Source organism: Pelodiscus sinensis, chromosome 10, assembly GCF_052426305.1.
Source record: "Pelodiscus sinensis isolate ZL-2025 chromosome 10, ASM5242630v1, whole genome shotgun sequence".
Lineage (NCBI taxonomy): Eukaryota > Metazoa > Chordata > Testudines > Trionychidae > Pelodiscus > Pelodiscus sinensis.
Window position 1 is genome coordinate 51,069,292 of NC_143061.1, and position 25,769 is coordinate 51,095,060.

Sequence of the window (25,769 nt, forward strand, 5' to 3'; positions counted from 1 at the left end):
CACACACTAAGATCATGTCCAAGCCTCAGAGACCGGAGAGGGATTTCTCTCAGAGCAGGAAGAGGACTGTATGGCAAAAGGGATATGAACATGGAAGAGATACGAGGCCTCTGAGCCAAGGTTACAGAACTATCACCCACCTCACACTGGAAGAAAACAGGTTCCAATAAGAGATGGGCTCAGAAGTACTGGGAAGCTCATAATGGAAAAGGAAACCCTAGTGCCTGTACAAATTCAGGAACCTGGGCTGCCTGACAGTGATTGTACCTTTCCGATGGCTCCTCCCTTTGGGAGCTCCATAGCTGCCACTGTGTGATGGCTGCAGGGAGATTTTATCCTCGTTCCTCAGCTCCTTTCCCTCCTCAGGGGTGGAAAGCGCCAGGATGAAGCCCTCCTGCTCCTGGGTCTGGGCGTTCTGCTCATCAACAGCTGGGCAGAGACAGAAACAGACAGGTGTCTTACAGCGCTGGGAGGAGAGCACAGATGGAAGGGGCAGGCTGGCAAACAGCAAGGAAATACAATGCTGCCCCCAAACTAAATTCCCACCCTGGAAGTCATCCAAAGAGCTTCCCCAAGGTTTTGAATGGAGTGAGCCACAAAACTCCTTCCTTAAAAACCCCACATTCGTATTCACGAAAGATACCAAATTATAAGCCTGATCCAGCTCCCACAGAGGTCAATAACAAATCTATCTCAGACATAAACAACGGGAGGATGAGGGCTCTCAAGGTGCAAAAATCCATCTATTAATGAATGGCAGCAACAGTACAGACTTTCCCACACCAGGACTCAGTGCTGACCTGGAGGACTCAGCTGGTGGGGCGAGGACACTTCATTATCCAGGCCCCCTCACTTCTTTGCCTCTCTACCGAGACCACCTCCAAGAGAGCTGTGATGTGCTGGGAAAAACTGTGCCCAATCTTAATGCTTGCCATAACTATATACGCTCGATTGCTCATTTGAGCTATCCTGAATGTAAAGGATCTGCCTTTATTTGTATGAGGTATTCCCCAGAATTGCTAGTGAAAGAGACCACGGCTGTACATGTCAGATTTCTACTTGCTCAGCCTAGACAGTGACAATGCAAAAGGCCATTTGGCATCATGTGGAGGAGAGGGGCTTTGGGCATAAACCAAGAAAAAGGAAGAAAGGAATTAAATGTGTCTGGAAATGAAACAGCACAAAGGACTTAATCAAACTGGTTAAAAAAAAGCAATAGAACTAGTGTGTTCAAGGGATGGTAAAATCAAATGTTTCTGTATTGCTTGGAGAAATCAAAATCTCCCCTAGAAGGAATTAACAGGCTTCTTCTTGCACAGACACAGCCTCTCCACATCAGTTCCTGTTTCTCTGGCAAAGGACAGAGATAACCCAGCCCACTTACACTGTTGTAAATGCAGGTGTATTTCAATGATTTGCACCTTCAGGCTTAGTGCCAAGTCTAAGGCTGCTTTTGGCTGTCCTCCTTTGGGTATGCAGAGACTTTAAATCTCTTTGACTTGTATGCATTTCCCTCCCGTCTGTAATAAACCAATACATAACTTCCTTCTTGCTTCAGCTGGGGCTTGTGACAAAAGCCTGGGGGGTGTCCTGCCTGACACATTTGAAGGGACTGGAATTGGGAGCTGAGAAAAGACAGGGGAGACAGGCATGGAAGCTGTCGAGTTCCTCTGGAGCTAGGCCACAAAGGCCAGTGAGCACAAAGTAGGCCTAACGAGAATGAAGCTGTCCAGGTGCCAACTAAAAGCCAACCAGGATGTTAGATTAGATCCAAAACCTTTCTAAAGTATTTCTAAAGCCCTTCTCACAGGAGTATTTACACATGTAAATGGGCTGTGGAAACCAGCAGGTCAACCAGTTTGCCATTCTACTCTTTGGTTAAGTGTTGCCTTCAACCTTGGAGTGTGGGCAGCTGTAAGACTGCAGTGGAAGGCGGGTATATTAGCCAAGGAACGGTAAATGAACTGCAAGCAGGATTCTCCACCTCTTACCTTTTTCTGCATGCTCTATAATCTGACGAATGGCTTTTTTCAGGCTGTTGGCTCTCAACATTAGCTGCTCCCTAGGCCGGAATATCTGGGGACGGGCAGTGCATGAGGATCCAATAGAGCGGTCGCTAGAAGAATCACAAGCACTGCCAGATCCATCACCATCTTCTGTCTCCTCTGCAATGGTGGGAGGTGGGTTTGGCAGGGATGAAGAGGCTTGAGATTCATCATTTAACGTCTTCAAAAGGGAATCCAGTTTCTCCTTCAGGACAGAGCACTGCAAAAGCGAAAGGTTTGTGCAGGACCGTACCAGTGGAACAGCCTGTCGGACTGTTGCTGTGCCCACCAGCTGGTTCTCTCTGACAGCAGATGATTCTCCCCCACTGCTGTCTACATCTGAAGTGGGTTTTTTCCAACATACCTTCCTGGCCATGACCTCCGACTCCTCCGAGCTTTCTGTTGATTTCTCGTAGGCCTTCCCTACTCGAGCCACAAAATCCTTCACTGTCTCACAAAGCACCCTGGGCAAAGAAGACAGGCAAGAGTCACTTACAGGTTTGCCCACCATCCTCAGGGTGACATTTCCCCCGGCATCCTCTGCAAATAGGCTCTCCTGGGCATACTCACTTGGCTGAGGAGATGACGACAGAGTGTTGGTCAGAAGTCAAGATTTTGGACAAATGAGCAGCCACAGAGTCTTCATAGAAGAGAATCTTCTGCACCTGGCGACAGCCAGGAATAAGCTGTAAGATCACTGTTCCCAGGCTCAAGGTTCCCTCTAATCTTTCCCATCCACGTGTGGAATCAATTTTTTTTGTGCATGCGGAGGCATGTGTGAATGTGCAAGAGCAACAGAAACAGAAAGCCTAGCTGTGGGCGCTCTGCAAATCAGCTGGGCAGCATTTGAATTTCTCCTGAGCAGCGGCACAAATGCACAACTCTCACTGCCCCAGTGCACCCAGGATGATGGCCAGGGTTACCATGTGTTACACCTGGGCTTCCTTTCCATCGTCTACCTAAGATGCAGGGTCGTGATTTCTGTTCGCTCCACTTTCTTTGGGTTTACTCTGAGAGCTCCATAGTACAGATCAGTTAGACACACTATGCCTGTGTCTGTGTTGACCCTACAGCTGCCAGTGTGGTGCAGAGTTGAGGCTCAGGACCATCCACTTGGGAATAGAAAACACTGGGTTTTATGACGTTAGAGAATGTTGTACACTTTTCAGCGGCAACGACAACATTCTGCCTTGCCTGGCAGTGTACGGAAAAGCCAATATAACTTCCAACCCAACCTGCCTTCCTCTACAGCCCTTCACTGGCTTCTATTGAAACTTCCCCCTCTCTGCAGCACCCTAGACCCTCTCATACCTCCTTAAGAGGTGATTGTTTTCGGCAGCCCAATTCCCATCCTTTTCTACAGCACCTCGCCCCTCTTGTGCAGAGTCTAAGCCCACTTCATTTAAATTCCCTTCTCCATAGTCCACTCCCCGTCTGGTCTGAACCCACCCGATGCTGAATCTCCTCTCAGTCCTTAGCCCTTTGCAGCTGGCTAAGTACCTCAGAATCCTCAGTGAAATCTTCAGTGACTGTGGAAGTTGATGCCTGATGAGGGAGTTTGGTTTCATACACCATGATGCTCCATCTATTGAAATGAAACCATTGCAACCATTACTGCCAAGCTGACTGCCTCCTCGTCATGAGAAATACACACGAGTGGGGATTAAGACAGAATTAAAGGGCTCTTTCTATGACCTGAATTCAGGGCTACGCACATGCACATTCGGAATAAAAAATGAACACCTTCCTTGAGGTGCACAGCGTCACAGCATGCAACTCGTAAAGGGGTCTGCACTGGGGGAGAGGCGATAGCCTCCAAACAAGAATCCCTTTTCATCCCCACATCCCTAGTACTCCCTATATGCTACCTCCACCGTCTCTCTCAGACACACATGGAAGGCTTTGCTATGAGTGTTTCCATCACTCAACTCTCAAAGGCTGCTGCAGAAACATTCTTTAAGTGTCAGCTTGAGCTAGAAATAAACTGTAGACATACAAATGTCCATTTCAGCTTGCAGTTTAGTTTTACTATTTGAAGCAGATATGAAATAACTATTTCCAATCCTGAGTGAGCACCTGAAGGCAAAAATCACAGATGGTAGTGCAGCCAAGGTACACAGAGAAGATTTCTAGAATACAGGGCTTGGGGACCTTGTCAATTTCACTGTGCTATCCAGATCCACTACCCAACCTCTAGATATGTTGCTCAAGACTATACAGCAGGATAGGGAAGAAGATATGTGTCTGGAACTGGGTGACAGGAGAGGGATCAAGTGAGGATTACCTGGTTGCATTCCCTCCTTCTAGAGCATCTGGCATTGGCCACTGTCGGCAGACAGGATACTGTGCTAAATGGACTATTGACCTGACCCAGTATGGTTGTTCTTATATACAAAATGGCATAAGATCCATGCCACAGCTAACTACTATGAGTTTACTGCAGCTCTGGATCTCCTCTGATCCATACCAAACTGTGTAGTGGTTTGGGACTAGGCTGAAAGCACTGAACTCATTTTACAATCATCAAAGCTGTATGTGTAAATGTGCAATAAGGGGAGGTCTCTCTCCCTTCAGGCATTACTAGTCACTTCTATACTGCACAATAGCTCCTCGGTGTGATTATTCTGCATAGTAACAAGGACTATAAGAACGCCTTGCCCTGCTAACAACTAGGGTCAGGAGTATAATGGGGAACTGTTGGTGGAACTAGTCAGTAATTCAGGCAGGTAAGCGCCAGGAACAATATGACTGTCCTGGGAGGCTGTTGTCTCAGAACAGAGCTTAGCACACTGTCCGGTGGTAAAACCTGAGTCAGAGATGTGGATGTTGTATTTGGGCTGACACTCACCTGTCTAGCATTTTGGTACTGGCCCTCTCCAGCTTCTCTAGGATCTGTGGTAGCTGGGTGTCGTCATCACACGCAGATCCCCACCCTAGCACCCGGGCAAGGTCATTTCCTGTACCCAGGGGCAGCACCCCCAACTGGCACTGCATCAGGAGAAAGATCAACATTGATACCCAGAAAGAAAACACAAGCCCCACCCATCCAAACACAGCACTGAGAAGAACCTCACTGATTCCCAACCTAGCTCAATCACGGAGTAAAACTAGTCATCAAAAGAGGATAGCCACAGCCAGAAAAGCATACAGCAAGAGAGAAAACACCCACCATTTTTAAGCTGTGACTGGCGAGAGGAGTAGATTCGAATGACTTCTCTCCACTACAACAAAAACCTTTCAACTGGGCAGAGCACAACAGTTCCATTTGACCACCTGGTGGTGCTGTTGCCTTTCCTGACCTAAGGGAATGGCACAGGGATCTCCGGTAGAAAATCTCTACCCTTAACACAGCACAGAGTGAAAGTATTTAACTATTCCTGGACTCTGATACCACAGGGACTCACAGTCTCTTTTAGAATTATTAGAGGGACTGGAGTAGGAGTACTGGCCCTTTGGGAGCTAGACCCAGGTCTCTCCTGGCAGAAATCTATGTCGGGGATGGTGCAGGAGCAGAGACCGAGTGAACGCTCAGAGCTATACCAGGCTGTCACAGGAGGGAATTGTGTAGGAGCACTGACTGGCAGGGGTCACTGTTAGTCCAGCGCTCGGCCCCATTCGGCAAAAGTTACTGCAGGAGTGCCAACTATGGGAAGCGTTTAGCTGCTTCATTCTAGCACAACTGCATTTTTCTCCAATCAGAGACCTCTTCACCCCTTGCTGCCTGTTCTTCATTTTTACACATGAACATGCCCTGAGGGCAGGTACCTGTTTGTGAAGATTGAGGCTGTCAATTTCGGACAGAACCCATCCAACACTTCCATCCCCACCACAAACCAGAATCCGGAAAGTGTCAAATTTCTGGAATAAACGTAAACTACAGAGGGGAAAAATAAAACAAAGGGGAAAAATAACATGCTACTAAAGTAACAGGATTGATTAGTTATTTCAATCTGGGTTACAAACTTTGCTGTGCATAGCTTTAACTAGAAGTTAATTTTTCAATGAACACAAGCCACTGTTAGATCCCAGATGCGTTTGAATTCTTCACGGTAAAAAGGAAATATAAATACAGCTATGTGCAATGTTCTTATCTATTCACTGTACCAAATGGAGACTCTATACTAGCGTGCTCCATTTCAGCACCAGTGTACTTCAGTCTCAACAGCAGAGGAAACAAATATTTGGAGGCTGATAATCCGCAGAATGAATTCCTGTCTGAGATTTGTAGTGTTCTGCACACAACTGGGTTATTTGGGTTGTCCTGGATTCACTGCCTCCACATTCAGAGCCATGCCAATAAAAACAAGACTGCAAGAAACAAGACTGCAAGAAAGGGGTACACATTCAGTACATGAACGTGTTCAGGAGCAGGAGATTAAACCTGCACCACCACAATGTAATATCTCCATTTGTCTGGGCTATTAGGGACATTGGCCAAAATATCAGCCCTAAAATCCAACCTCTCTTAAAAGCTGTCTGTGGTTCTTACTGTAAAGCCTCCGAGGGTATTACCTGTCCTAAATAAACTACAGCACTACAGAAAAGTCATTTTACTTCATGCAATCACCACTGCACTTGAGAAAGAGCTGTCAAAGATGATGGCATATTGTGGGGCTTGGTTTGGTTGGCACGAGTTTGGAATTATTCGGTGAACTTTACACCACCCGACCATTTACTTTATTGTTGCCATTTTCATTTTCTATAAAAAAGCAATTTTAAAAGTTTGAGAAAATTATTCCTTTTTTATTTCCTCCCCCTATGAAGACATGGGCCTTAGCACCACAAATCCAACCACGCAGGCAGAGAGAGGAAATAACACATACCATTTAAAATCCCTTTAAAATTATCTAATATAACTTTTCCATCCATCAGGGTGCTTCAGTTTTATGTCCAATATCTTGCAACCTGCCTAAATGTCTATGGTAGTTACGGTATCTCAAACCAGTAGGCTTTAAAATGGTTCAGGAGTGGATACTGCCTGATCTCAGAGCCCAACTCAGTATGGTTTGGAATTCCTGCTTTTACGCAAGCCAGGTTGGGGGAAACATAAAAGGAGACAGTGTGAAGGCCTTTGTTAATTAAAAAGGCATTCACCCACATGAATGATGGTAAGAGGCGTCAGATGGTAGAAACAGCCCAGGAGTGATGACTCTAGGGTCCAGGTGGAGGACAGAGTTTATTCCATGGATATAATATTTATTTGTGACTGTTTTTATACAGATCACTTTTACAGTGTCCGAGTGCCACCCACAATATCCCATTTCTCATTACAGCAAACACAATAATTACAGCAAGGTCAAGAAGGCTCTTAGATGCTTGTCTTCACATACATGCTTTTTTGGGGCTGACAGTTTCCATGCTTGGTTTCATCCCAGAGGGAAGCTTCTGGAATCTCAGGGAAATCCTTCAGCTGTTTTGCAGTTACTGGAGAGTGGAAATTACAAATTCTTTCAAATATAGATCTGATTTTGGCTGATCAGTAACTCAAAAACAGCTATGGAAAGCCCCTCCATACTGCATATATACAGTTCTCTCTGAGGATAGTACCCTTTGCTATATGTTTTTGGAGGGGGTGGAAAGGAAGAAAGAATTAAAGACAAACAGTCAATTGTTGCTGTTTCTTGGGTATTTTCAGGGAATTTGCTCAGCCAAAGAACATCTCCTTACCCAAGGTGAGGTCCTCCATTCATGAGGTCAAAGACCTGTGCTGGATTCAGCAGCTGTTTGAATCTCCTTAGAAATTTTACACCTTGGTTGTCTCCACTTTTTGAGTTGACAAAGACCAGCAAGGGGCTTGTGCAGGATGGAGGACAAGTGGCTTTCCAGAACCCTGAGTGGGAAGAAGGAAAGTGGGGAAAGTGAAGCAGCAATAGGAGACGGGAGGAAGAAAAAACAACCTCACTCCCAGCAGTAACATTCTGCAAACACAGGGATGAAGACGTTAATAATTTCTCTGAGATGCTGACATACGTAAAGGCCACACCGACACCAGCATGAACAAGCTTCTATCAATCATGCCATCAAATTTTGCAGTATGAACAAGCCCCTAACTTTGGGGCCATAGCAAATAAACCGAATGCTATACCAAAATGAACAGCCTGAGGATCTCAACGCTGATGAGCTTATTCATTCACAGGTTTCAGGCAAAACCTGCAGCATGGGATTTACTTGAAATTTTAGCAGAATTCAGTTCAGGGCCTTGGGGTAAAAATACCTAGTTGAAAGATCTATAACTGAAAGAGTAAGGGGGAAGATACTGGTGAATACTTACCATCTGAATCAATGCTGTTAAGAGCTGTGGGAGGGATGACTGATACTTTACAGAGGCCCAGGGGGCACTTAGTTGATAACAAATCTTTACATGTTGTGTGTACCTGAAATAATAAAATTGTAGTCAGCTAGTCCCTTTAAGTCCTGTTCCACAATGCAGAAAACCATCCCACCCTGAAAACAGGACCTGAATAGGAAAGAAAGAGGCTGGGGGGGGGAGGGGGAGGGAGGAGGAGAGGAAGGATTCAAAGAAATGGGAATCAACAGTATGAAGTGACTAAAGAAAGCTGTCTAAAGACACATCTATATGAGGACATAGGCAGCCTAACTACAAGTTAATGCACATAAATAAACATGCACTAAGTACAGCTGCCTTAATTCATAAGCTACATTAAACAGGTTTAAAGCTGTCTCAGTTATGCACATTAGCTTCATACCTTTAGTTAACTATCTTAATTTTCCTGAGAATCCTGTGTAGACAAGCCCCAGGGTACAGATGTGAGCAAGACTTCCAGCCCTTGGTAAACTCACACTAGCAGGGTTGGAGCTAGTCTGCTAAAATTAGCACTGTGGACCTTGCAGCTTGGGCTTTCAAGCCCTCCCAACTCCTTGGGTTCGTGCTGTCCTGGGTAGTTCAAGTCTCTGCAGAATGCAACATCCCCAGTGCTATTTTTAGCACACCAGCTTGAGCTCGGTTAACAAGAGTCTGTTTATCTGGGCTAGACGGATCACTCTCGGCTGCAGTGTAGACACACCCTATGTAGCAAGCTGGGTTCACAGTTCTTTCATCTCTTCTGTTAACTCTCCTCAGCCCTTCCTGTGTCTGCAAGATGCTTTTCCTTCTGAGATGGGCAACTGACACTCAAAAGCGAATGATAACAATGTTGGGACCCACAGGGCCAAGTTACTCCCTAGTATAACTTCACCCACTTCAGTGGGAACAGCTGAGTGCTCAGCATTTTTGGAAATCAGGCCATTCAGGTGCCTAAGTCTGGATTAGAAGTCTCACTTCAGGCACCCAGTTTTCAACATTTTGGCCCAAGTGGAGAGACAGAAAGAAGGAATAAAATGAAAAGTTGGAAAAGGAGAAGGAACAGAGGAGGAGAGAACATGGAGAATGGAAAAGCAGAGAGAAGGGGATGTAGGGTGAATACACAATGTAGGTGCAACTGACATGGTGAGGGGTTAAGATAAGTAAGGAGGTTGATAAAGTGCTTGGCACCAGTAAACAGAAATTAGACTAGTGACCTTTTTGCTCCTTTCTAATGTATGGAGAAGGCCCAGGATAGGGGTTATTTTATAATTTCTGGGGGAGTTTTAACATGAGAAATTCATGTACTGCCCTTTTCCTTAATATCCCTATAGCCAACTGAAAAACCAGCAGGATTTATGTCGTCACAGATTTTAAGCAAGTGAAACCCATTGATTCGAGAGAGGAAATGGTTTTTATTCAGGTGGTTTAGAACTCCTGGCTTTGCTGTTTGTTTCTGTTAATAACTACACAGCTATAAACAACAATATATTAAAGATTCATCATCTCCAACCCTTGTAGCTAAGGACCAAGGATGGTACCTATAAATTTTAATTATTTCATGAAAGACCTCCAGTAAAAAGATGATAGATATGAAAATCCAGGTATTTCTAAGCAAATATACGGGCAGCAAAGAAGTCCTGGAGTGTTTTTGGTTGTGAAAAATCTTTTCGGGCCTTATCTATACACCCCCGTGAAGCAATTAGGCACAAGCCTTATTTCTTACCCTTTGCAGAACACCTACAACATGGAGAAGAATAGGAGTACATCTGAATGAGAACGTGACCTGAACTGTCACATCACACAAACGGCAGTAACAGATCACACAGGTATGCACACACCCAGCAGGGAGGAGGTGAAGGTATCACAGAGGTCCTCCACATTCACTCAGCTCACCATAGCTTTGCACCAGAGGCAGCGCCAATCTTGTAAGCGCAGAACACTGCCACATGTTTTATCGCACACTGTGCATTTGGCACTCACAGGGAGGTTTCCTTCCAGCCACTGGTGTGGCATTGAAATCTGCAAACCAATTAGAGAGGGAATCACGATAAGTTTCCAGACTACAACTGTAACAACAAAAGATGAGATGCTCGAGGAAAGCAAGGCCGCGCTCTAAGAAATACCTCTATATCTACCTTACACATTTAGATGGCATTGAGGCACGGATAGGCTAAGTGAGTTGCCCCAGGAAGTCTCTATCCAGGTGTATCACATCCTAGGCTAGTGCCTTAACCACTGGACAATCCTTCCTTTTCCATGACTGAGATATAGGGAACCTAAGTTTTAACTACTCAACCTCAGATCACCATGTTCTCCTGGCCCATAATTCTACAGGTGTCTCTGGCCATTAGGGAACCTTATAAAACATAAGTAATAATGGGAAGGCTCTCTCATAAAGAGCATCACATTCTGACACCAAGTGGCTTTACATGTCATTTGCATTTAAAGACACAGTTGATTTTTTTCCACACACAATAAATTGTACAGAGTATTGGCAAGCCCCAGGCCACTCAGTTCCATCTAATTTTTCCAAATCAGGACTTGGGGAAAAGAAGGCTTCAACTCATTCTACCCTAACGTCTCATAAGAAACAGGTGAGGAAAACATGCAAAGTAAACTCCATAGTTCCAGCTATTACAACCCGGAGGGGATGTGGTCTAGGCTGATACATACCCCATCTTCATCTTCAATGATATCCTTCCCAATAGATGCCAATGTCGTCCACTTGCAGTTGTTGGTTGCCCGCACCGCACACCGCTTGTGAGCTTTAAACTTGCATACTAAAGAGGAAGGAAAAAGAAATGAATCCTGCCACTGAACACACGATGTGACAGTATGAACAAAAGGGCTACCTGAGCAGAGAAACAGAGTTTCAAATGTCTGTTCCAAAAGACAGCACCCTCTGCCTTGTTAGAAATGGCAAAACAGTCAGAGCTAAATGCACTGAGCTGATTAAAAGCCTCTATTTTCTCTAGCTACTAACAGTTGCTCCTCACTTTCACCGCTGGACTGTACAAGGCTTAGTTATCCCCTTGTTAAATACGACATGATAGCTACAGTAAAATATGCCTGAATCCCGTTACACATCATGGGTGTAAGCTAGAAGTATGAGCTGTAAGAAGCTGTGCTAGTCTGCTATGCCCAAGCTGACCAAGAGTAGAGATTCCAACATTTTGTGCACCTGCTGCTATGAATAATAAAAAATACAAGTTCAATTTGATTCTTCAAAACAGACACCTTCACACATCTGATTTGGAAAATTCTAATATTCTATGGCAATGATTTTTGCTGATCAAAAATAAATGCTTCCCCACACCACTGCCAGATCCAACAGCATAAGAAGCACCATTAAAACTATGTGATTTGTCCTTTTCATATGTGTTCATTTTTTTTAATTGTATCCTTTGGTATATATGGCTGTGACTATTTTCTTCCACTATTTGATCTGAGGAAGTGGGTCTGGCCCACGAAAGCTCATCATCTAATAAACCATCTTGTTAGTCTTTAAAGTGCTACATTGTCCTGCATTTTGCTTCATTAAAACTATGTATTTTCTGTCATCTTCCTAAGGACTGGATCCTGCATTTGTTATACACCTATAAAATTCCCCAGAAAGCCAACAGGACTTTGAAAGCAAAAGGAATGTAGGATCAAGCCCATAATTCCAATCTTACATATTCTATAGCTTTCTGTGCATTTGATGTCACTTTTCTGGCCCATTCTGTAATCCGCAAACAATAGCGCCATTGTTTTAAACGATCTTTGGAATACAGTAGTGAGTCACCATGGCACTATGCCCTGAGCGGGAGACAATAAAGTGCTTTTACCTTCACATGAGAGTCCATGCGATGTGACCCCAGATAATGCTTCCCGGCACACATTGCAGTACGTTGGCCGAGCATGTGAGCAGGCGTACCAGTTATGCATCCCTGAGAAATGGTCCATACTATACTGCGTAGACTTAAAATAAATACAGTACAGTAAAACCTAAGGTGGAGGTTGAGAGTTTTCCTAAGAGAGAAACTCAAACATAACAGACAGAAAAGGCAAAAATGGCACAATCTTTTTTGGGGAAATAGGGAGAGGGCAGGCTTTGTGCAGTTAACACACTAGGCAAGCTAAGCACACAAAAGGACAAGGAGTTAGGTTCTTACAGATCAAGCACCTGGAGTAGGCTCAATCCTGAGCAGGTGTGACAAGTCACAGAAATAGTGGTCGGCTGACATCAAGACTGGGTGCAAAGCATGTGTTCTGCACCCACCCACCCCCTCTCTCCCAGTGGCAAGTGTTCTACACCCACCAAGAGGGAACTATACAGGGAAGAAAAGTCACTCTAAGAGGGATGTACACAGGTAGCAGTTTGGAGGTTTGGCAGTTTGGATATGATCCAGTGCCCACTGAAGTCAATGAAAGGACTCACATTAACGGGCACTAGGTCAATCCCATAAACAGATACTGTTCGGGAGGAATGGCACAAAATGCAGCTGGTAAATAATAAGGCTCTTCTATTACCTCAAAATGCTCACGGTTCTGTATTGTCTTCAGAGCTGCAATCCAATCTTCCATCTCTTTTCTATTATCCGCACAGAGGATGAGCTTCCGACATGGGGTGATAACCTGACAGGACAGAGAAAATCATGCTGGTGAGTCCCAGGGCTGCCAGGAAGAACAGAGAGTAGAGAACACTCCAGAGAATAAGAACAACCTTTATCACATGAAATCAAATTGCTTCTGAGGACAGCCTCAGCAATCAACTGTACATCTCTGAGCAAAGATCAATGACACTTTAATGGTACTCCTTGCCTCCGAGGCCAATGCTCTCTTTCAGTAGTGTTTACAGAGCTGAAGATGTTTTTGTTCCTATTCCGACTCCTGAAATCATTAATAATTAGACTTTGAGAAAAGCACTGGAGAGCCATTCAAAGAACAGCACAACACGGAAATCAATCATACAACAGCAGTGCCAACATATTAACTGCTTGAATACTAGATGAGGCTTTAAAAAAAAAAAAACATTTGATTGGATTTTTCATATTCATTTGAACAACAGTATAAAGTCAAATTCTATTTTTATTTTGTTTACAAGGCAACAAGCCAACTTCTACCAGCTAACATTCCTATGCAAAATATGTGGTACAGTGGAGTTAAGGCTGTAACTATCAATTACTTAATGGGAGGGAAACCTCAAAACCAGGATATGATCCTATCCTACAACAATACACACTTTCATGTCTCAGTGACAGGGAATGTTGAGAAGCAACCTAACTCACCCTCTGCCTCTTATTGATAAACTGTTCCAGGCCCTCCACTCCATGTGGTCTCTCTCCTGCTGCTTCTGCCATCATGGCTATCTGATTTGTGGCCACATGGAGTTTATAAGCTCTACTATGCTCATAATGTAGACAGAAACCGTTAATGATCATTTTGACAATAATCTTCCCAAACATAAGGTCTTGCTAAAACGAACAGATTATAGTTTAATCAACCCATTTTGGAGTTGTGACAAGTGAAAATAAGTTTAAAAATAAGGAAAATGTTTCCCCAACAGAGATAATCATACTGTTTAACCCTCTTATCTCCAGAAAGCCTGATCTGATTTACTTCAAAGATGAGATAACACTTGAGAGAATGGTTTAGTTTAGGTGAATATAACAGGCTAATAATTGTGGGCTACTTTAACTACTCTCAACTTTAACATTGCTCCATAACAAACCTAAAAAACTAATTCAAAAGAGCCCTAAAATCTCCCCTACAGACTCTCAACACTAGCATCTGCTGTGTCCAGAATTTAAAGAAGCATAGGAGAGAAATAAGACTCAAGAGGGAAGGGCAGTGAATCTAGCACATTAGCTGCTGCTTTAACCACGTTTAATCATAAAATCTTCAACACAAAGTCATACTTTGAATATACTCCTAATATATCGCTGGAAATGGATACAATCATTGAGGAAGAAATAACAGTCACATTTAAGCACAGAACATCCATACAGAAAACTCAGATTTAATTTCTGCAATAACTTTCCTATTGAGAGAGTGGAATGGTTAATGAGACCTGTTCCAGGAAAAAAACTCTCAAGGGGGCTTAGACCAGGGGTAGTGACTTCAATAAAGACTGACCAAGACAGGGTCCATTTTTTTAAATGTACATATAACAAAATTTAAGTTTTTTGATGCTGTGAAACTGAACAGTTGGATAGAAAGGTGCCCAGATAGGAATACATCTAGATATAATTGAGAAGTTGGGGTTAATTTGCCTGTGAAAAGAACGATTTTCAAATGAGGCAAAAAGATTCTCCCCCAAAATTAATCCGAGTAAGAGCTAGAGGAAACTTAAATATCTCTTCTCCCATATTAAAGCAAACTCCTCTGCTCTGTGGAGTTCACTCATTTCTTTCCTTCCTCCCTCGCTCTCATTTTAAAAACTTAAAAAACAACAAATAGTCTAGTAGCACCTTAAAGACAACCAAACCATGTAGATGGTATCATGAGCTTTCGTGGGGGCAACCCACTTCTTCAGATGACACAAAAGCTCAAGATACCATCTACATATTTTGTTCGTCTTTAAGGTTCTGCTAGACTATTTGTTGTTTTTTGAAGTTTTTCCTGTTACAGACTAACTAGGCCACCCCTCTGAAGCTTTTTTCTCTCATTTTAGTTCTTGGCATCTCCCCTCCCCCACCTCTCTATTTGTTTCACTCTTCTTTTTACTTTATGGCACATTTCCTATTTCGGTGGGGAGATACCTTCTTTTTCCTCTTACCTCAACTCATTGCAGCAGAACTGGCCAAAAAGGAGCAAAAGTGGCTCTCTTCATAACTGGTCAATATTCCTCCTGACAGAAGGGGTCACTATAGACAAGTAAAAGATTCTTCCTCCCTTAAGGGCTGAGCCTACACTCTACAAAGCCACCTAATCCCCAAAAGTTACAAACTAAAATGTCCTGCCTCATATCTACCAGAGCAGCTCTTCCATCTTCATCATTCTCCTGTCTCTATCCCTATGTCCCTCCATGTTCACTTATACCCTGACCTTTGAAATACTTGAATACTGGTGTAACTTTATTCGCATAACAAGTACCCCCCCCACACACACCATGTGAATGGGACTATTCATATAAGTTAAAACAGTACTTAAGTGTTTGCTAGCACAGAGCCCTAGTTTAATGTGAATCTTGATTTTAAAGTACCTTGATGTAAGGAGTTATGTTAGCATTTTGTACTAAACAAAATTCCATCTAAATTAACTTTAACAGCTTCCAGATATACACACACACATACAAAATCTAACTTCTCATTTGATTCTCTGCTTCTTCTGCAAATAAGGCTTTACTATCTGAAGCAGAAGCTTCAGGGGGAAGCGGAGTTAGTCTGTTACAGAAAAAAAAATGGTCTGGTAGCACTTTTTAGACTAACAAAACATGTAGATGGTATCATTAGCTTTCGTAGGCACAGCCCACTTCTTCAAATAACGGGAGTTATGAGTTGGGGATATGAAAACTTGAAATAAATAGGAGAGGGGAAGGGGAGGGGGAGAGAGAAAGAAAAAGGGAAGGGGGTGGGAGACAGAGCATCATTAAGTATCTGGAGAATGAATACTTAAACCTAAGCAGATAAAAATCAAAGTCAATAGATAGATTCCTAAGACAGGAAGGATAACACTCAGGGAGCTGTTAGCACCTTCAGTGGTTATTAAGTAGGCAGAGTCCCCACCAACCTATATCATGACTGAGCCTGAATGAAAATGCCTAGGACTGTGTCAGTTTCACAAGACTCTAGCAACTGCAGCCAGCATGTGTACAGGCACACAAAAATAAAAAAATTACTGTGATGCCACATCAAATGTAAACCTCTCCCTAAACAATATTAACGGGAAAAATAGATGTCCCCCTAAATATTTCTGATCCAAGATAGTCTCCTTATTCCACTCATTTCCCATCTCTTCCACTATGGCTAATGTGACAAATTAAAAACAACACACACACCTGCCAACCTATCAGTTTTCCGCAGCCAAATTCCAGTTTAAATTAAACTTCCTCTTAATGTCATACATTAGTTGTCGCAATAGCAGATCACACACTGGGAAGTGTGCATGTAACTGTTGGCAAACAACTATTAACGTAGAAACATTTTTTTTCTTTTCAAGCTCTTCAGAAAACATATCCCTATTATAGAGTGCAGCATACAACTGGCCTTAACCAGACTTTGCCCAAACAAAAGTGGCCCCAGTAACTAACAAGGTACAGATGGGCCACATTTAATTCAAACCACATGGGGGCAGAACACACCTTTAAAATAAAAAGAGGCTTCTTGCGGTAAGGACACAGCATGCAACACTCCATCTTAAACCCAGCGGGTGGCTATTCTGCAGCGGGGAGCGTGGCTGTTACAGCTCAGGCTCTCAAGCCACACTGGTGTGGCATCCTCATCACACCACTAGTGGTGATGTATTCAAGTCAGCAGGGCCTGATGAAGTTCGTCCTCCTTTCTCCCTTTTGTTACAGGCTAGTTAGCTTAAGCCTAAGGCACCATTTAACTCGAACGAGAGAGTTTGGGATGTAAGAGGCAGTCAAATTAGAAATAATAAATGATTTACAACCTGAGCTAACTGTGCTGTGAAGACACCTCCTAAGACTCCAGACTCTACTGGCACCATTTCTAGACTGCTGTTAGAAGCAGTGTGGAATTTAGAAAAGACCACACGTATGAAATATGCAAGGTTGAGCGTGGACACAAGAGTGACTGAATGGTAACTCTCCACCACAGCTGCAGAAGATACAGACATCCTCAAATGCTCCTCTGTCTCTTTGCAACTGCAAGATTTCAGGGCAGGGACCTTCCTTCCTGTTTACTCTATAAATAGAGCCATGCAAATCCGCGGATATCCGCTTTATATCCGTGGGTATCTGCATCCGTGGATGTGGATGCGGATATCCGCAGATCAATTTGCAGATGAAGATACTAATTTTGTATCCACATAGAGTGCTACCTATAAAGTACCCTGCACACTTCTGGGCCACTGTAAAAATAATAAAATATTGACACAACGTACACTAAAATTGCAGCCTTCATAGCATTATAAATACTAGAACTGGAAGGGACCTGGCGAGGTCACTGAGTCCAGTCCCCTGCCCTCACGGCAGGACCAATGAAGATCCTTTCAAACAAGTGGAGAGGACATGACTGGTATAGTCGTCCATACTGGAGAAGTGCAAGATTTGGATTCTTTCCTGTTCTAAATAAAAAAAAAAAAATGTAAAATCACAAAATCAGAGAACTGTCAGGCTGGAAGTGACATTGAGAGGTCATCAAGTTCAGCCCCCGGCACTGAGACAGGGCCACGTAAACCTACACCATCCTTGACAGTTGTTTTGTATGGGATTTCACAACCTCCCTTGGAAGCCTATTCCAGAGCTAAACTACCTTTTCAGTCAGAAAGTTTTCCCAATATCTAAGAGAAATCTCTCTTGCTACAGATTACTTCTTGCCTTGCTTTCTGAGATGGACATGGAAAACAAAATCATAATAATCTTGATAGTAGTCTGAATATATTTAAAAACGCATCAGGCTTATTTTCTTAGTACTATACATGCCCAATATAGTGCCATGGGACTTCACCCTCCTCTAGGAGTTCTCTCAGATAATTGCTAAAAGTGCCATGACTGATGCTAGTTCTTTCTGTAACCTAGGATGAATTTCTTCAGGTCCTGCTGACTTGAATACATCTAGCTTAACTAAATATTCTTTAACCCCACATTTCTCAAACTGTGGGTCCCGACCCCCTGGGGGTCACGAGCAACTTAGACGGGGGGGTCATGGTATCACAAAGTTTGAGAACCCCTGCTTTAACTTATTTCTTCCATCTAATTGTTGAGTATCTGGTCGCCATTGACCTTTTTAGTGAAGACTGAAGCAAAATAGGCATTAACCACTTCTTGATATCTTCCGTTATAAGTTCTCCTTTCCTCTAAGCAGGGGTCCTACGCTTTCCTTCATCTGTCTCTTGCTCCTAACGTATCTGCCTTTTATGTCCCTTGTTAGATCTAACTCATTTTGTGCCTTAGTCTTTCTGGTTTTGTCCTTGTGCTATTCTTTTTTACTCCTCCTCAACAATTTGTCCATGTTTCTACTTCTTGTACAATTCCATTTTGATTTTCAGGTAATAAAATAGTTCCTCATAGAGCCATAATGGCCTCTCACTGTCCTGTCTACCTTTCCTTTGCATTGGGATAATTTACAGCTTTGTCTTTAATACTATCTCCCTGAGAAACTGCTAGCTCTCCTGAAATCCTTTCCCCCTTCTTCCCTTGGGATTTTACCTTTTTTTGAAATCCATTGTCCTTATTCTGCTGCTCTTGTTTCTTCCTTTCCTTAGAATCATGAAATCTAGCCAGTATCATCAAAACATCTAGTATCAATTTTTTGTATCCTCTTAAAAGAATAAGAATCTGAAATATTGCCCCAATAGTCAGAGGCATTGAAGCTGTTTTAGGTAAAGGTTCACTTCTGGGACCTCAAAATTCCTGCATCTCCACACAGAACTGGTCCAATGAAGAATGTTTGATTCTAAAACCATATAATATAATCATCATAAAATGCCAAAATCCAGCTCTGGGAGAGAGGTATATTCAAACAGAGACATTTACATACCAGACACAAAAACAAACAAACAAACAAAACCCCACACACCCCACACCCTAAAAAAACCCCAGGTGAAAAGACTGCAAGCTCTTTTTAGCACAGACTGTCTTTTTGTTCTGTGTTTGTATAGCATCTAACACAAGAAGGTTTTGGTTCAGTACTTCGATTTCTAGAGGCTACAATAATTCATTCATTAATGAAAGGTATTTTCATACTTGACTCTACTAGGCAAGGAATCACAGACCTGAAACTAGAATTCTGGCACAGAAATGAGGACAAATTTGTAAATACGTTTCACTTGGCCAAATTCCCAACTTAATAACAGTTGCAGAAAAACATTTTTCTTGAGATTCTTGATGTCATCAGCGATGGGAACTGATGCAACATATCTAAAATGCTTGCTTCCAAACCAAGATTCTCAAAGCCAACTTCCAGTTTAATTAGAAATCAGGTGATATTCAAAACTTTTGGGTAACTGTTAGAGATTTTAACTATAGCAGCTTGTCTAATAATTCCTGTAAAAGGAGTAAGATCTAGTTCTGATATACTATCAGCTGTGAAATAATGAACAGAGGCTATATTTAAACAGTACTGGTGACAAATAGGAAACCAGAAAACATAACAGAGCTATTTCCCCACCACAACAGGTCAACAGTTCAGTTAGTCCTATATGGAACCTGTCTTTCCGTAGTGGCCATTATCAGACCACGTGTCAAAAATCCACACATATAGGAGACGTAGCTCAGCTGAGCTAAGCCCTGATGCAGACACTGCTAGATTGAGGGAAGAATTCTCCCTAAAACTTCTCAAGCATGGATTTACTAAAGTGATGGAAAATCTTCCATTGCTATAGAACCACAGTTGAACCACTGTAGTACTTTTAAGGCATGCCTACACTACCCTCCAGATCAACAGGCAATGATCAATCCAGTGAAGGTTGCTGCATTGCATCTAGTACAGAAGTGATAAATGGGCCACCGAATGACTTTGGTACTTCACCAGAATAAAAAGTGCTGGCAGAATCGACAGGTGAGCCTCTGCCATAGACTCACCACGGTGAAAACACAGCAGTAAGCAGATCCAAGTATGTCGACGTCAGCTATGTTATTCATGTAGCTCAAGTTGCATAACTTAGATTGATGGCCCTCGGTAGTATGTAGACACATGCCACCACTCACATGAGGGAGTAGGGAGCAAGTTATAGCACTGCTCTTTGCTGGAACAGAGAACACTGAACTAGATGGAAAAACTGTCCCCACTGAGGAGAGGAAGAAGAGAGGGGTGTTAAAAAAAGGTGCAAGAAGCCAAGTGGGAGGTATGCCCCATCCTCAAACATTTTTATGTGCACATTTCAGCTTGAAATTTCAACCTGAAACTCACTCACTCTTCTTCACCTTAAACACCCACCCACATTTTGTCTACACTACAGGGATGGGTGACATAGTTACTGAACCACAGCCGTGACAATGTAACAATGTTACTTACCCCTGTAGTGTATAGATACAATGGCAAGGGCAGGAGTTCTTCTGGCATTGGAATAATTCCACTTCTTCAAGAATCAGTAGGTAGGTTGACAAAATACTTCCCTTAACTTTCGTACATCTACCATCTACAATGGGGGTGGCAATGGTGGGGGAAGGGAAGAGATAGGGCATAAGAGCTGTGGTGTTCAAGGGTGTAGATTTTTCACACCCTTACGTGCTGTAGCTATGTCCTAAATTTTAAGTGTAGACCAATCACCCCGCACATACTGAAGGGAGCGTAAAAGCCACGCCCTCCTGGTTACTGGGTGGAAGTTGGGGAGGGAATATACAATATGCCATTCTGCATCATCAACTACCCTGACGTCCTTCTGGCAAAAGAAGAAAATTTTTGATTCTTCAAAACATGGCTAAGACCCTCCCCCGAGAAATATACCTTTCTATTCAGGGACTCGTACATATTCATTGCTCGCCATGGCAGTGATCAGCTGGTACGCACACTAGGGATGTTTAAAAGCGTGTAATATGGTAACGGTGTAGCTGCTAAAAATCTTAGCAGTTATATAGATACATGCGCTGCAGGCAGCTTAGCTGGATACTGCAGAGCCCGCAGCAAAGCCTCCCTGGGAGCAGAGCCACCAGCCCCAGTGGCCCAGCTCCCAGGATGAGGCACCTCCCTGGGAGCTGGTTGAATTTAACCGATACCATTAACCAGTAAGCATCAGCTTATTGGTTAAATAGTTAGTAGGTTAAACTCTAACATTCCTACCACACACACGAGTTGTGGTTACCCCTCTCTTGGCAGACATGGCTACAAGTATTAATGGTCCAACGATCGTTGTAAGTTCCAGTTCCAGTTTTTGACTAACACCCTAGAATAGAAATTCCACAGGATGATACGGCACTATGTGAAGCAGCACTTCCTTTTATTTGTTCTAAATTTACCAAGCAGTAATGTCATCCAGTGACCTCTTGTTCTCATATAATGGGACAGCACAAAAACAAGGGACTGATTCATTTTCAAGTAGGGAGGGGACTGCTTCCCCCGACAGTTTTAAAAAAAATGAAATCAGAAGACAGGACAAACACACAGAATCCTGAGATTATAAATAACCTGGGTATTTTTTGGCCTACTCTGGGATTGGCAGAACTCCGAACAGTCATGCCCTGAAGTGGATCAAAGGTTTATCATGATGTGAACTATCACATAAGCTAAACCAGTTTACTCTTCCTAAAAAGGAATGCCAAATATGAGGATGCCCTTGCTTATTAGACTGAGCGAGATGGAGCTTTCTGGCATCTGAACAGGGGAGCTGACAGCCATGCTAGGTCACTGGGCAAGGTTTGGTCCCTAAAAATGGAAAATAAATGCCTAGATTCATCTCCCTTAGCTAGCATTAGAACACAGTCTATAATAGGGGTGTTTAATATCTGTTAATAGTTGAGTAACCTCAAGAATTCTTATCGATTAGTCGATTATTCTATAGTCCCCAGGGGCAGAGCCGGTAGCGAGTGCGCTCCGGCCTCACTCCAGAGAAGCCCCCTACCACTCGGCACTGCTGCCTTTGTATCAGGCAGCAGCTCCCCTCAGGGACTGGCTGCCTATAGCCCTGCACTGTTGCCTCTGATAAAGAGACAGCAGTGTGGGGTGATAGCAGCCCCTGTCTAGGGGGTGTCTGAGCTCCCAGACCCAGTGAAAGCCGGAACTGAACCGGGCTGCCTGTCTGCGTCCTAATACATTTTAAATGCACAGCAGCTGCAGCAGGGGTAGCTCCCAGACCCGATTCAAGCCAGGATTGAGCCAGCCAGCTAAAAAAATTATTTGCAAGTGTGGGGGTGGGGAATGCGTGTAGTCTATAGCATTAACCTATAGCTTTTGCTTATCGGTTAATCAGTTAATCGACTACACTATTACATCCCTACTCTATAATTTCTTCAGGGGGTAGCCAAGTTAGTCGCTAACAGGAAAAACTTAAAAAACAACAAATAATCTAGCACATGGGTTCCCAAACTGCAGAGCATGAAGAAATTCCGGGGGGGGAGGGGGGGGTGGTGCATGGTGACCCAGCCCTCCCCCCATCAAGTTTTGCTGCCCTAGTCAGTTGTTTTTTTTTTTTTCTCAACAAGTTTTGCTGCTATTTTTTTGGGGGGTGGGAGGATGTGAGCGTTTTTCAAAAATCAAAAAGGGAGTGTGATGCCGAAAAGTTTGGGAACTACTGGTCTAGCAGCACCTTAAAGACTATCAAAACATGTAGATGGTATCATGAGCTTTCGTGGGCACAACCCACTTCTTCAGATGACAGGAGTATTGGAAGTCCAGAACCAAGAATATATAAGGGGAGGAAGAAAGAAAGAGACAGTGAGTAGATAAGCTTCAGAGGGATAGCTGAGTTAGTCTGCACCTAACAGACTAAATAGTTACAGAATCTGGTGTTGGTGTTCTTCCTTTCCAAGTGCAAACTAATGGTTCTTATCAGCCTCTTGTAACTATTTAGTCTTTAAGATGCTACTAGACTATTTGTTATTTTTTAAGTTTTTCCTACTCCAAACTAACTTGGCTCCCCCCTGAAGATTATCTTCCTCCCCTTCTTCCCCCACCCCTTATTTATTCTTGGTTCTGGACTTCCAACACTCCTGTCATCTGAAGAAGTGGGCTGTGCCCACGAAAGCTCATGATACCATCTACATGCTTTGTTAGTTTTTAAGGTGCTACTAGACTATTTGTTGTTTTTTAAGTTTTTCCTAGTCTCTAATGACTCTGCTGGTGCATAAGGCAATTGCCTCTTAGGGCCCAAGGCACTGTGGCATCAGAGTTAATCAGTAGTAGCAAGGAATGTGCCATTCATTGTCTCCATTGTGGAGAGTCATCCACAATGGGATGGGAATGACAGAAAAGGTTTAAGGATACGGGTGGTAGAGAAACTCTGATGCACTTCAGGCAGGACTCTAGGTTACAAATACCCCGGAGCACACCATCACAGCGACTGTGGAAACCCCAATAAGCGTGCTGTTTGTTGGAATCGTGGCAGTTTGGACAACTTCCCCCGTGCAATCAAGAAGATTCAGATTCTCCAGTGAGTATCTGCAGTCACTTCCAGCTGAGGGATCTTAGTCCCATCACAGAAGACCTGTTCTTCAGGCCACCCTATCTGAAATCATTGACTGGAGGCAATGTCAATGGGCATTTCTATTCCTGAGTTTTAAAATCAGCAGCAGCAAATCTCAGAACTGGGGTCTACTGACTTGGGCTAGTGCGATGGCACTAAAAAAGCCATGCAGCATGAGGGCTCGGGCTGGAGCTGTGAGCCTGTACTGCAAGTATCCCTGAGGCTAGATGCTAACATTACCTAACACTTACCAAGGGCTCAGCATCATCTCCCGCATCATTTCACCAAGAAGTCCATCCTCCGACCAGGTGTGTCATCTCCCTTCTGACTGAAGGCATCAGTTAAGTCTCTATGATGCTGCTCTGTCCAAAGTTATCATCAGTTTAACTCTGCTGACTTTTCAAGTCAGCCCAGCTGGCAAGCAATGGAGCCAAGTGAGGAAAATTTCACGTGTCACATTCAAAAAAATAGACTGGACTCTCCTGGATGTCCTTTCCCGGTAAACTGCTGTGACCATTCAGATTAGAAAGGTAACCCAACAGATTCCCTGCCCTGGATCAAAATGTAAAAAAGAAATCCTGCTACACTTCAACCTTTTTGTGTTTTCTTACACTGAGCCACTTCCTTTCTTCCTCCCATCAGTGAGAGTGAAACCTAATCTTCGTTTTCTCACCTTGCTTCATGCTCTCACCTTGCTTCCATCAAAGGCGTCCTTACCCAATGACTTACTCATTCAGGTTCTTCCCCAATATTTCCTAGCGGCCCAGAAACTTCTCAGAGCTGAAGTGGCAGCTTTGGCTCAACACAATATGACTGTGCTTTATCAGAGTGCTTCTCGTGAGCTCAAGTGACCACAAGAGACAGAAAAAAAAGTTAATGCTCTGGCCCAATCACAGAGCAGGCTGGAGAAAGACACAAAAGGAATGATAGATGAACTTGAAATGATTCGGCTAAATATAGCTGCCCTGGTGCGATAAACTGCTGAACGTAGCCAAGAGTGGGCGTATGACAGGACCTGATAATTCTGGCTGCTTCCTTTTGCTCACTTCCTGTTCAAGCACACAGCCCTGCACACAAATTTGTGAACCTTTAATTCCCCAAGAGCTCCTGACATATTCAAAACAGCCAGTGGCTTCACACTCAAAAAGACAGCAGAATTCCTTATGGCTTAGAGGACCAAGAACCAGCAGCCAGAAAAAAAATTAAAAAGTCAAGAGGCGAGCATGGAAGCTTTGCTGATGCAGGACAAGATCTCCCTTTGACTGGCCCAGTTCAGGAGGCAGCTAGTGTCTTTGCTCTGTATAGTGAGCCAGGCTCCTCTGTCTGACATTCAGCAGAGGGATGTGGACAGGGTACTATTACAGTGGAGCAGCAACAGTTGCAAAGTGAAGAGTGACATATCTAAAACAGCTAGCCTATGTTTACTGGCAAGATAAGCTCAAAAGGACTAACATATTCCAAGCACGCCACTGCTAAAGCTCACAATGCACAGTATTGATGGGACTGGCTGTCAAGAGTTCCCTGGTACACGATTCTCTGCTTGACATGTTGCCAAGCCAAGGTATAAAGCGGTTAAAACAACTCCTGCTCCTTCAATGAATACGTTCATTCATGGAGCAGGCACTGAAAATCGGAGCAGAAGCTTCAGAGTTGGATTAGCAATTTACACTTCAGATCAGGAGTGTGTCACAGCCCTCGTAACAGCCAAAGGCTGCTGTGTTTGGGTACTGCAAAACTGGACCTGTGCACTTTTAAGTTTCCTTTGGTCTGAGTAGGTACCCTACACAGTCTGTGTCTTTGGCCTCTCTGGAACACTCCACAAGTTCAGACTACATCATTGCTTCACAGAAATGGGCCCTAAACCTATACCCTTCCCCACAATATTCCAATAGCAACACAGCACAAGACATCTACAGATCCAGGTAAAACAACACAACATCTATACACTCTCCGCCTGCCTCAGTTTTCTTATCCCTCAAGCACTCTTTGGGACACGGTCACATTATCTAGTACAGTGTTTATAAAAAAAAAGTTTGAGAAAGTACCCCTTTTTCAAAAACAAACAAACAAAAAAAATTATAAGTACCCCAGGACCTAGAGTTTTCAGACAAACAAAATTTGTTTCTACCATTGCAACACATTTGTTTAAACAACTTAATTGTAGCCAGGCAGACAATGAAATTTTTGGGTGTAAA

The 25,769-nt window shown here is 43.4% G+C and overlaps 1 protein-coding gene across 15 annotated transcripts in view; it reads right to left on the bottom strand.

Moving 5' to 3' along the window:
* The window catches only part of DGKD (diacylglycerol kinase delta), a 72,258-nt gene that overhangs the window by 16,352 nt on the left and 30,137 nt on the right, over window positions 1-25,769 (bottom strand). For 8 of the 15 annotated variants that reach the window (XM_075937420.2, XM_075937419.2, XM_075937417.2 and 5 more), the window contains 13 exons: window positions 12,862-12,966; window positions 12,177-12,336; window positions 11,023-11,129; window positions 10,243-10,368; window positions 8,317-8,419; window positions 7,713-7,875; window positions 5,811-5,919; window positions 4,894-5,033; window positions 3,546-3,630; window positions 2,616-2,710; window positions 2,410-2,509; window positions 1,992-2,265; window positions 268-429 (listed from right to left, as the gene is read on the bottom strand). In XM_075937420.2, coding sequence (XP_075793535.2) covers window positions 268-429; window positions 1,992-2,265; window positions 2,410-2,509; window positions 2,616-2,710; window positions 3,546-3,630; window positions 4,894-5,033; window positions 5,811-5,919; window positions 7,713-7,875; window positions 8,317-8,419; window positions 10,243-10,368; window positions 11,023-11,129; window positions 12,177-12,336; window positions 12,862-12,966 — 1,729 coding nt within the window. Of the gene's footprint in view, window positions 1-267; window positions 430-1,991; window positions 2,266-2,409; window positions 2,510-2,615; window positions 2,711-3,545; window positions 3,631-4,893; window positions 5,034-5,810; window positions 5,920-7,712; window positions 7,876-8,316; window positions 8,420-10,242; window positions 10,369-11,022; window positions 11,130-12,176; window positions 12,337-12,861; window positions 12,967-23,825; window positions 25,730-25,769 lie in introns of those variants that run through there. The other 7 variants (XM_075937418.2, XM_014577478.4, XM_014577479.4 and 4 more) reach the window with 4 other exon arrangements.